Source organism: Xenopus tropicalis, chromosome 4 (genome assembly GCF_000004195.4).
Source record: "Xenopus tropicalis strain Nigerian chromosome 4, UCB_Xtro_10.0, whole genome shotgun sequence".
NCBI classification, from domain to species: domain Eukaryota; kingdom Metazoa; phylum Chordata; class Amphibia; order Anura; family Pipidae; genus Xenopus; species Xenopus tropicalis.
The window spans coordinates 86,729,425-86,742,571 of NC_030680.2; the positions used below are offsets into that span (position 1 = coordinate 86,729,425).

The window sequence follows — 13,147 nt, forward strand, 5'->3', positions numbered from 1 at the left end:
GGATGCTTTCACACCAACAATAACGTAAATCACCAGATCTCCCAATGTGTCATTAGCCTAAAACTGCCCAATAATTCCATTGGACACAAAAGGGATCTAGCAATTCTAGTCAACTTTATGTACAGTGGAGGAAATAATTATTTGACCCCTCACTGATTTTGTAAGTTTGTCCAATGACAAAGAAATGAAAAGTCTCAGAACAGTATCATTTCAATGGTAGGTTTATTTTAACAGTGGCAGATAGCACATCAAAAGGAAAATCGAAAAAATAACTTTAAATAAAAGATAGCAACTGATTTGCATTTCATTGAGTGAAATAAGTTTTTGAACCCTCTAACAAAAAAAGACTTAATACTTAGTGGAAAAACCCTTGTTTGCAAGCACAGAGGTCACACGTTTCTTGTAATTGATGACCAAGTTTGCGCACATTTTAGGAGGAATGTTGGTCCACTCCTCTTTGCAGATCATCTCTAAATCCCTAAGGTTTCGAGGCTGTCTCTGTGCAACTCTGAGCTTGAGCTCCCTCCATAGGTTTTCTATTGGATTAAGGTCCGGAGACTGACTAGGCCACTCTATGACCTTAATGTGCTTCTTCTTGAGCCACTCCTTTGTTGCCTTTGCTGTATGTTTTGGGTCATTGTCGTGCTGGAACACCCATCCACGACCCATTTTCAGTTTCCTGGCAGAGGGAAGGAGGTTGTCGTTCAGGATTTCACGATACATGGCTCCGTCCATTTTCCCGTTAATGCGAATAAGTTGTCCTGTGCCCTTAGCAGAAAAACACCCCCAAAGCAAAATGTTTCCACCCCCATGCTTGACGGTGGGGACGGTGTTTTGGGGGTCATAGGCAGCATTTTTCTTCCTCCAAACACAGCGAGTTGAGTTAATGCCAAAGAGCTCTATTTTGGTCTCATCAGACCACAGCACCTTCTACCAGTCACTCACAGAATCATTCAGGTGTTCATTGGCAAACTTCAGACGGGCCTGCACATGTGCCTTCTTGAGCAGGGGGACCTTGCGAGCCCTGCAGGATTTTAATCCATTGCGGTGTAATGTGTTTCCAATGGTTTTCTTGGTTACTGTGGTCCCTGCTAATTTGAGGTCATTAACTAACTCCTCCCGTGTAGTTCTAGGATGCTTTTTCACCTTTCTCAGAATCATTGACACCCCACAAGGTGAGATCTTGCGTGGAGCCCCAGAGCGAGGTCGATTGATGGTCATTTTGTGCTCCTTCCATTTTCGAACAATCGCACCAACAGTTGTCACCTTCTCTCCCAGCTTCTTGCTAATGGTTTTGTAGCCCATTCCAGCCTTGTGCAGGTCTACAATTTTGTCTCTGACATCCTTGGACAGCTCTTTGGTCTTTCCCATGTTGGAGAGTTTGGAGTCTGCTTGATTGATTGATTCTGTGGACAGGTGTCTTTTATACAGGTGACTAGTTAAGACAGGTGTCCTTAATGAGGTTGACTAATTGAGTAGAAGTGTCTAACCACTCTGTGGGAGCCAGAACTTTTAATGGTTGGTAGGGGTTCAAAAACTTATTTCACTCAATGAAATGCAAATCAGTTGCTATCTTTTATTTAAAGTTATTTTTTCGATTTTCCTTTTGATGTGCTATCTGCCACTGTTAAAATAAACCTACCATTGAAATGATACTGTTCTGAGACTTTTCATTTCTTTGTCATTGGACAAACTTACAAAATCAGTGAGGGGTCAAATAATTATTTCCTCCACTGTATGTGTACACAATTTGCTTAATTATGGCATTAAGACAAATATTAATAATAGCCTAGATATAAAACCTCAAAAATATTTTATTAAAAATGGCAAGTAACCAGTTATAAAGCAATACTGACACATTCCTATCAGAAATGAATTCAGCATCACTTAAAACATGACTGCTTTTTTTCCTCTACAAAAAAAACAAAACAAAAAACTCTTCCCCTGTGCTCAATATAAGATTTCAAGACTCAAGGCTCAAGACTAGAGCTGTAATATTGCACCAGTGCCAGCAGTAATTGTTCCAACTTTCCATAGGGCAGGGGACATATCTCTGATAGGCTGCTGCACAAATATAATTCCAGCCTATTGGACATTGTGCCATCCTAGTTTATGAAAGAAAAATATTAAGCTAGATGCGGGTCATATCCTTACTGAAAATCAACATTTGTCTCTCTTTGAAAACTGTTCATATGTTATGCAGCTGTCCCACAACGACACCAACCTATGAATAAAATTATAAGCTGTACTGTTTAAGTCAGAAGAGTTATAGCAGATCAGTACAGCGTTAAAACATATTGCATATATTTATTCTGTAGGTTTGCATGGCTACTGGCAACTAGGGTAGATGTTGACACCAGACTGGACTGGTTTTTATATATTTATGCCATGCTGCAATTAAAGGAATACGGTCTTGGGAAAACATTTTTTTCAAAACACATCCATTAATAGAGCTTGTCCAACAGAACGAAGAATCTTTTTTTTTAAATTTAATTTTGAAATTTCACTTGGGGCTAGCCATATCCTTCATTTCCAAGGGTGCCACAAACAATGTGACCTGTGCTCTGATAAACTTCAGTCACACTTTACCACTAAGCTGCAAGTTGGAGTGATACCACCCCCTCCCTTCCCCCCCCCCCCTAGCAGCCAATCATCAGAACAATGGGAAGGTAGCAAGATAGCAGCTCCCAGTAGACATCAAAATAGCACTCAATAGTAAAGGTGGCCACACACGTGGCGACAATCGGTCGCATGAAAGATCGTTCTAATCCGCCATTAACGTTCAGGGGTGAAACGGCAGATATGGAGGTAGAAACAATAGGAATTCTACCTCCTTCTGCCGATTCAGCCCTGAAGGCAGATTTTGCTCAGGCGACTTTTATGGCGCCCGATCAAAATCTTTTAACCCACCCGATCGGCGAGTCGACCGATATCCGCAGCCTCCTGCGATATCGGTCACCTCGCCGACTTGCCATACACGCACCTCTTTCGTACGATATTATCGGTACGTGTATGGCCAGCTTAAGAAATGCAAGTCTGGCTTGGGACTCCTCCAGTTACATGGAAGTAGGAAAAATAGGTTAACTGAAAGCAGTTCTAATGTGTAGCGCTGACTTCTTCTGAAAGCTCAGGCACAATGCACTGAGATGGCGCCTACACACCAATATTACAATAAAAAAAAAAAATACATTTGTTGGTTCAAGAATAGAGAAAGAACTCGGTGCAATGTTTGTAAGTTCTTATGACTGTAAGAATGGGCTCCATTAACTCATGTGTTCCTTTTAGGTGGGGGGGAAAAAAAAGCCGTGGCAGAGGAACCCATGGAAAAACACTCATGTTTAAGAGTCCTTAACATGCATTAGAACTAATGACCAACCCCTGTAACTAGCAGAATTGTTTATTTTAGCCACACCCATTGCACACAAAAATGAAGCACACAGTCATGTAACCTCCACCAAGGTGCAAAGCAGAAACAGGTAAGAGAAAACAACAGTTCAGATGTTATTTGCAGTTCAAAGATATATGCACACTAAAAAAAAAAAAAAGGAAATGGCAAGTGCTTAAGCTTGTATTTACTAAAGACCACATGGCCTTTTTTTTCAAACTCCACGCTGTCTCTGAAAAGACAGCACAAGAACTATTAGTAAGGGGTCTAACAAGGCTCCTACAGCCAAATGACTGCACTATGCCAATCATCATCTGAAGTGGTATAATAGTCACCAGAGGCCCAAAAATTCCCTCCGCCAGCCCAATAAAGGGTAACTGCCTATGGCATTTTACAGGAGCCTGCCTTGCATTGCCAGAAACCACAGATTGCCAGTCCAGGCCTGACTGTCACCAACACTGGACTCTGGAGCTGTAAAATTGCTTTTCTGTAGTAATGAATTACACATCTTCATCTGTGAAATGATACAGTCTGAGTTAAGCCAATTCCAAGAAAACGGTGCCCGCGTCTGGGCAGTTTATGATTTGGGCTAGACTCCCATGTTGTAACAATGAAGGCAAACCTTAAGAATACACAGACTTTCTTGACAAAATAATGCTTACTATTTGGTTACAGCAGTTTCCTGTAGTACAATAAAGCTCAATCAATGCAACAGAAAACTCTTGACTACCCTGCCTCTCTCAAACTCAATTAATATTTGTGTGATTAATTTGTATGGCAACCACAAGCGATGCCTCTGTGCCAAACCTTACTAATGCTCTTGTGGCTTAAAGGATGCAACTGACCCAGTTCTGGCCTTACAGAGCAGTGTCAACCACTGTAGCACTTGATATCTTACTATTTGTGTCTAAGTTACTCACTTAGATTGTATGTTCTATAGGGCAGTGATTAGACTTAGCTCTTAATGTAACTTTACTTTTTTGTAAATTATTATTTTAATGACCCCTGTTGGCTCTATTAGTTTTCTGTTCTGCTGTACAGCACCACGTTTATCTAGTAGGGCTAAATAAATAAAAAAATATGCATATAACAATGCTCCAGCATCTACTGGAAAGCCTTTCCAGAAGAGTAAAGGCTGTTAGCTGCAGCAAAAAGAGGACCAACATCATCTTAAAGAAACAGTTAATCACTGGAAAGGTGGCAATTTGATAGACACTCTCCAATATAATCACTATACACAGATTTCTCTTTAAGAAAACAGCACCGACTTGCGTTTTTTTTTTTTTATTGAGAAGCCATCTTCTGTCTTGCCCCGGGAGCATAGGAGGAAAAAGCTCTAAAAAGCTTAAAAGGAATTCATTTCTATCTTAAAATGTCAGCAGGGGAACAAACTATTTCCTACACCAACTTAACTATTGCTTTCACAGCCTTGCCAACCCCAAATGAAGGTGCATATTGATGGAGGACAAAGTACATTCCGCAGAATTGTTATTACTAAACCACTTACTCAGGCAGAGGTCACCCATAGCTGAGGTTCAACTCTTTAACTGCCAATAAAACAGTGGCAGGTAAAGTTGATTCTATTTTTCCTGATCTGTATTCTTCTACAGACTGCCCGGTCCCCACAGAAGTATTAACACAAGACCCTGTATTAGTGAAGCAAAAAAATAAACATACATAAGCAGCTTTCAAAGATCTACACAATGGTGTTTATGGAAGTAACTTTAGCCTGGCACAGTAACAGCCATATAGAAAATAGATTGCTATAAAGAATTTATTCCTACACAACCTTCACCAATGCATAAGAAGGGATTTTTTATACAGGAGAATTGCACTGCAACTTGCACTAATAATTACATTTAAAATTAAATGAGTGTGATTTAGTTCAGCCAAAATGTAGATTTATAAAACATACTTTCTTTTGGTGAAGAAAAAGTACAATCTAACTCTTTGTACCCAAGAAAAGTTTATTTGCAGACAGAACGTTAGCTGGCAGTGAATGAGTTATAGCCATGACACTGTTTACAGCTGAATCATGTGTGCTCTGCATCTTGGAGCTTGCCCCAGCCCTATTTCTCCTCCACAACTCCCCCGCCTTCCGCTGTGCTGAGATCCTCCCTCATCATCCTGCAAAGCCATTCCCTGACTCTTGGCAATCCATTATTACAGTGACAGAGCTGTGGGTGATCAAAAATGCCAAGCGTGGGGTGCTATAACTATGGCATCTGATTAAATAACTAATGGAATCAAATCACCTCATCAGTATAAAGACATGAAGACACATCAGGGAACAGGCAGAAATATCACACTGATTAGCAGAAGTCAACAAATAAAAGTATTCACTGCTACAGAATACCTGTAGAGCCTGACTTGAAAAATTAATCTATTAATCTATAGACCCGATGTAATATTTGTCAAAAATTAAAGCTCTTCCTGTAAAATTAGTATGAACATATAACAAAGAACTTATTTGATACAGGATAGTGAAATAGTTAAAAGCCAGGCTGTGCCAAAAAGTACAATCCTGTATTTAATGCCTTAGCACAATAACAACCCCCCCGAAAACTTGCTGAAATTTTTCCCATGAATAAGATGAGTTTCCATCTGTCTTTGCTTTTGCTTGGTTCTACACATAAGACCAAGGGAGAAAGGGTTAAACCAGTTATACCATGCCAACTGTACTGGTACTAAACAGGGCCACTTTGAGCCACAACCCAAAGTCAATCATTTCATGGCCCCTTAACCCCTAATCAAACACACATTTGCCCTGCCTTATATTGCAAGCCCCACCCTTAAAGAGTTCCATAATTTCAGATTTGGAGTATGATTTATTTAAAGTAGAAGAAAAGCCACCACCAAATTACCTTGTGTTTTTGGCAAACCACCCTCCCGTGACCCCAGTCACTAAACTTTCTGCAAAAAAAGCAATGCACCTGTTTCAAAATGTGTCTAACATAGGCAGGAGCAGTGTGAATACACACGACAATAGCAAATATATTTTAGAAACATCACTTTTACCACAGAAATTTTACCGAATGGGGTCGAGGAAAGTGGTTTGCCAAAAAATGGGTGCATTCTGAACCATTTTAGGGTCTAGCAGGCAAATAAAAATTGCTATCCCTCTGTTGCAGTGACTGTGTAAACATGGACTATAAAGGTATTGAGTCTGAGGTAGCTATAGAATAAAACAAATGCAGTGCAAGTACTGGAGCCCTCTGCTTACTTTGTCTTTAATTTACTACGTTAGAAAGCTAAGTTTACAATGTACTTTCTCAATGAAGAGCATGGCACTCATGAGCTTCATCATTTTACATGCCATTGTACAGCACAGAGCACACAGTAGTCATCTTGCGGACACCAAACACTGCTCTTTAAAAACACTAAGCAGGTAAAAGAGCCCTTAAATAAAATGTATACAAGATTATAATTGTATCCATAAAAAAGACACAGGACTGAATAGGTGCCTCCAAAGTACAAATAGGTTAAAATAATTTACTCCTCAGAGTCCTAATGGTAACTACAAAGGCCACAGGTTTATACAGATCTTAGATATGTTTGTATCAGTTAAGAACAGAAATTTTAGGCATCCCATCAAGACAAAGTACTTTTACATACAAATGTGTTTGCTACTAAAACAGATTTCATGGGTAAAAAAAGTTTGCTTAAATTGCCCTTTTGAGTTTTATTTAACCTTTTCAAATATATTTGACTTTTTATGGTACTGCACCCTGATGCAGACACCATGTAATGCTGTGCAGGTTGCCCAGAGATTAAATAAACAGGTGGCTTCTCCACTGTGCAGTCACTCTGCATATGGAGCATTCTGTCTCCCATCATTCTGTGGAAAGAGCTCTGCCTCCCTGTAGCATTACTCTGCAAGTTCCCGTCAGTTTGTGTCTGATGGAGGGAAGCTTTTTATGCTTACAGAACAGCATGGCACAGGAAATCTCTCCTGCCTCTAAGTACAGGTATTGGATCCCTTATCCAGAAAGTTCTAAAATACAGATAGGCCATCTTCCATAGACTCCATTTTAATAAAAAATAAAATAAATAAAAAATTACATTTTCAAAAATGTTTTTTTTTTCTCTCTCTAATAAAACAGTAGCTTGTACTGGATTCCAACTAAGATATAATTCATCCTTATTGGAGCCAAAACAATCCTATTGGGTTTAATTACTGTACAGGGTTTAAAAACCTGTATAGGAATGTGTTGACAAACATACTTGATAATCTCACAACTGGAAAAGCAATGTCTTTATTAACAAATGTGTTGCATATTACCTTTGCAAACCTGTATAAGGTAAAAAAAAAAAAAAATTATGCCCACAGTTATTGCCTAAATAAAATAATTCCAAACAGTCCACTTGTTTTATGATGTTGAATTTCAGCCCACCTAGACAGCTGGTTTGTTTCCTGAAGTACAAGCAGTAGCACAAGTGGATCTCCTAGAACTACCCACCTATTTGTTCTCGCATGCATCTTATTTGATATTCTCATTATATGCCCCTTTTTAGTTTTGAAACTCAGTCATGAGATACTTAGCATTTTATCATTTAAAGCCCTTACATTTACATAAAGCCCTTATATTTAAATTTTATCAAAGGAACAGAAAAAGAAATCCATGCATTTAATCTCCCATGGTTTTGCAACTACAGGGATCTATAAAAATAAGTGCAAAGAACATAAAAACTTTAGTTTCCCTTTTGTAAGGGGTTAAAGCCCTGTCTGCTGTTTGACTAAATGTACTTGACAAGCTCTGGCTAGATGATTGCAGAGGAGGAGCTAGCTGATGCTCACACACACACACACACACACAAAACATGGTCATTATCTCAGTTTCTCCCAGGACTGGACACATTTCCAGTAACAGGGGAAAAAAAAGCAAGTGCACTCCCTGCAGTACAAAACAAGCAGATCAAGTCCCCAACAAATATTTGATGCTTTACTGCTCATAATATGCTTATTCCATATAGGAGTAAGAACATCCTGTTGAGGAAGGATGTTCTGGTGTTATAATTTTAGAATACATTTTGAGAATGAAAAGAACTGTAATATACGCCGCACTAAGCAAGATTAAAAATACTGCAATCCTATTATACATAAACATGCCAAGTTTAAAAACCAAAAGAATTTATTATGAAATATTAAGAGAATGTTCATAATTTACATTAGTTTCTGTTCCAGTGGTGCTTTATCAGAGTTTTATCAGGAGGCAGTTCACCTGCCCCAAGTGTTTTGGAGTGTGTGGGGGAATCCCACAGAAAGCATGCTACCTCTAAAGCTGGTAGTCCACTGTTCAGAATTAAACCAGAAATGTGCAAGGTGGGAATCCTCACCAAAAATTCATAAAGCAGCAACATATTCCACAGATCTACGCTGGCTAAAAGTTCAGCTGTAATGCCAATTTAAAATTTGACACAAATTACTTGTTACTTTTTTTTTTTTTTAACCTAGGGGGTGGGGTTAACATATTACATGATCTCCTACCAACAACAGTTTAGGAGAAAAATCCTATATCCTATATATGCAATTAGAATGCTATTTGCAAAGCTCAGTCTCAGAAGGGATTTCCTCACCGCTTTCTTCTTTAACCCATTAATAACCTTGGCACTTATTCTTACATTATGGTTTCTCTTAATGTTTTCCTGTACCATGTGGATATACAAAAAAGAAATGTTGCTATTTAACACTTTCAGCAGCTCTTCATGAAAGATGTCCAACTCAGTTAGGGAACTATCCTCTGTGGAGGAATGGCTGGGTATCATGGAAGCTGTAGCTCAGCAGCTGTTAAGAGTGGGTTTAATACTCAAGATCTCTATCAATTTCTAAGGATTTTCTATTCACTTTGGTGATAAACCAAATAGCCTGCCTGCTCTCTACCCATAAAAGCCAGTCTCCGTTCTCATGGATGCAACCTGATCTCCTGTAAACTTTTTAAGCCTCCCCAGCGCTCCCCCTACCTCCTTCACCCTGCTTCCAATCATCCTTTTTTTACTTTCATCAACGCCCACATCATAATCTACACACCCACCCACCAATAAACTCCCTCCCCCACCAAATTAAAAAAAAAAAAAAAAAAAAAAAAAAAAAAAAAAAAACTTTCCCTCACCTTTTCTCCCTGGCTATCCACCCCAGTGCAGAAAGGCATGATCATTAGAATGTAGCACATGCCTACACAACACTGGGACCCTTTTAATAACAATGATGCTATACAGCCTTACATGTTCTCTGTCACTGACACTGGTGTATCTATGCAATGTTGCGATCCTCAAGCTCTTGTTGAACTCCTAGTCACATACAGCCCCACCCCCACACACGGACCCGCAATGGCCGGAGGGCTGCAACTTGGTCTCCCCCGTGTCCTACACAAAGTAAAACAGCGAAGAGAACAATAACTATAAAGCCAGTAAAACTATACCACACTAATAACATTCTACCGAAAATAACCAGTTGTTTCAAAACTACAACTCCCAGCAACCACTACCACATTTTAGTTCGGCAACTAACAAACAACATATTGAAAAACCTGCCATACTGATCGCTTAAACCTGTGGAAATAATCTGTTTCAACTCTGAGTTTTCAGTTTCACCAGCCGACAAACACAGCCCAAGTCCTCCGGTTCCTTATGTGACAGACAACCATTACAACCATATCGCGCTTTGCTAGGAAAGGGATGAGTCTCCTCCGCGGCTTACGACTACCATACAATTGCCTCAAGCCCCTGTCCAGTACCAGGGGGTGAGCGGAACAGCCCTTATGGCGGGAAACCCACGTCAAACTACCATCCCAACTACCAAAGCAAGGAACGGGCACCGCCAACAACAATACGTCAGCCCACAATGCCCAGCGGCAAAGGAGCATTACCTCATCCCATGAGCCTTCGCGAGAGTTAGAATCTTCTAGGGCGGTCGTCATAGCGACCGAGGCTCATTTGGCCTCGCTGGCCCGCCTCCCTTCCCAAGGCTCAACCAATAGCAGGACGTTGGGGTGACATCATGTCTATTTTTAGTGGGTGACCGCTCGCAGATAAGTGTTAGCTGCACGCTGTCCCACAGCCCAGTACAAGTGAGTAGAGCTCACACTGACAGCACTTGTGGCGCTTGGGGAGAAGGAACGTCTAACTTCTCAGTGACTTCTTCCTTGTGTCCGTGTGCCTGACACCTATACTGGGCACACGCACACACCCAGCGCTCGCCATTACATATCTCCGGCGGCGCTTTGGAAACTTTCCCGGGAGTTTATAAGAACTTTTGTGGCGTTCGGAGTACGAGGACCTCTTTGCTGCTAGAGACACAAAGTAAGTCGCATTTATTTCTGTTATGTGCCAGGCTGGGAGCAGTTGTGCTTGAACTCTCACTACGGGACACTGCCAGTTGTAGTTCGGCAGGCGAAGCATAAGTTCCATTTAGAAGAGGGGTGGAGGTGCCATGGGGTTCGGTGTGTCAGCTAACAACCTGTTCGCTCTTCTCTCTAGGCTGGTGCTGGTGTCACACTAACGTAAGGTCCAGTCATCGTCCCTGTCCGGCATCCGTTCTATGACTGCAAGGATGGAACCTACTTTCTACGAAGATGCCCTGAGTGCTGCTTTCGCCCAGCACGATGCTACTCCCTATGGTTACAACAAGGTGCTGAAGCAAAGCATGACCCTGAACCTGTCGGACCCCAGCAGCGCCATCAAACCTCACCTGAGAAACAAGGCAGCTGAACTGCTCACCTCCCCTGATGTTGGGCTTCTCAAGCTCGCCTCCCCGGAGTTGGAGAGGCTTATCATCCAGTCCAGCAATGGCATGATTACCACCACCCCGACCCCCACCCAGTTCCTGTGCCCCAAGAATGTCACAGACGAGCAAGAAGGCTTTGCAGAGGGGTTTGTTAGGGCACTGGCAGAACTCCACCATCAAAACAACTTGCCAAGTGTAACCACTGCCACCCAACCTGCCAGCACGGGACTGACACCTGTATCTACTATTGCTGGAAACACTGGCTTCAACAATAGTCTTCACAACGAGCCCCCTGTGTATGCCAATCTAAGTAACTTTAACCCAAGTACCATCACCACATCATCGCCTTTTAACAGCAACACCATGGGGTATACCGGCCAACATCAGAGTAACCCACCAATACCCGTGCAGCACCCCAGGTTACAGGCTCTGAAAGAGGAACCACAGACTGTACCTGAAATGCCTGGGGAGACTCCTCCACTGTCCCCTATTGACATGGAGTCCCAGGAAAGGATAAAGGCTGAAAGGAAGCGTATGAGGAATAGAATCGCAGCATCTAAATGCAGAAAAAGGAAACTGGAGAGGATTTCCAGGTTGGAAGACAAAGTTAAAAACTTAAAATCCCAGAACTCTGAACTGGCATCCACTGCCAACATGCTTAGAGAGCAAGTAGCCCAGCTCAAACAAAAAGTCATGAATCATGTCAACAGTGGGTGTCAGCTAATGTTAACACAGCAGATGCAAACATTCTGAAAAGGCTTCTTTGGGAAAGAGATGTGAGAATTATTTTGTGGAGGGAAATAGTTTCATGTTGAAACTCCCTGGCTCAAAATGAAAGGCACTGAGACCTGACTGTTCTACGTGCGTGTGCGGGGAGTCCTGACAAGCCTTTAGGTGGAGCCTGTGGCAATGCAACAAGCAGTATCACTTGTCAAGTGCTGTTCCTGCTCTAATGAAACATCAGATACATGTTTAACATTGACCAAGACCTGCATGGACCTAACATTCGATGATCATTCAGTATTAAGAAAAGGTTAAACTGCTAGAGACACTAGATTGCTTCCGTAGTTTTCTTACAAAGGGAGGGTGTGGGAGGGAGGCATACGGGACATTGAAAAGTAAAATTAATGACAAATCTGCCTGCCTTCTACATAACTGTGTATGTGTACATATTTGTTTTTTTTATTATAATATTAAGAAAAACTGAATTATTTCAGTAAAATTGCTTCAAGCATTTGTAAGTTATTTTTATGTTTGGGTTAATAAACCCACTACTTTCTGTAAATAAGAGATATTGAGCACTCTTGAGTTTACCATTTGTAATAAAGTATAATAATTTTCTATGTTTTTGTTTCTAAGGACAATTCCAGACGTTCAATTATATTTAAGATATTAAATAAAAGATGTGGAAATTAGATTTTTTTATTTATATTGATATTTTTTTTTACACTGCAATAAACGTGCATGTTAAACTATCTCCTGTGTATAGTACTTGATATATTGCATGAGTCTATTCAAGGGTATTATATTTTGACAATTATTTGATATGGGTATTGGGCAATATAAAAGTAAAAGCAGAAAAGAACATACTGACCAATATTTTCTTTATATCATAGCACTTGGGGTTATTTATATATGCTATTATAAAGTTCTGGGCTTTTGGCAAGAGTTTGCTGCTGTTATTATATGTTTGAGGGGTTAGGAATGGTTTACAGTATTCTCCAGCCTTATTGGCTAAATAATCATTTCCAAATTGTGCACCACAAATACCAACTGGTTGCCAGCCCTCTTCAATTTTACAAATTGATAAATAGTTGCTTTTCCTAAGTTTATTGAAAAAAGAAAAGTGTAACAAATTGATATAGTAGTAGTAACTAAAGTAGCTACTGATGAGAATATACCAACTAATTTATTAAACTGTAGCATTTTAGAGTCCTTGTTTCTTAAGGTGCTACTGGGAAACACAAGAGGTGTGAAATAAACACATTCCCTTGTAAAATGTACATTTTATAAAAACTTTTTTTTAAAAAAGTCCTTTT

At 40.4% G+C, this 13,147-nt stretch overlaps 1 protein-coding gene and 1 long non-coding RNA gene across 2 annotated transcripts in view; one reads left to right on the forward strand and one right to left on the reverse strand.

Annotated features, from left to right (window-relative positions):
- Positions 1-10,317, reverse strand: part of LOC105946992 — a 45,230-nt gene extending 34,913 nt beyond the window's left edge. The window contains exon 1 of the long non-coding RNA XR_001170442.3: positions 10,252-10,317. This is a non-coding gene — a long non-coding RNA (uncharacterized LOC105946992). The remainder of the gene's footprint in view (positions 1-10,251) is intronic.
- Positions 10,318-10,417: 100 nt separating this feature from the next.
- Positions 10,418-12,584, forward strand: jun (jun proto-oncogene). Its single transcript, XM_031900902.1, has one exon. It carries the CDS (start codon positions 10,923-10,925, stop codon positions 11,859-11,861), a length of 939 nt encoding a protein of 312 aa, XP_031756762.1. The 5' UTR covers positions 10,418-10,922; the 3' UTR covers positions 11,862-12,584.
- Positions 12,585-13,147: the final 563 nt, after the last annotated feature.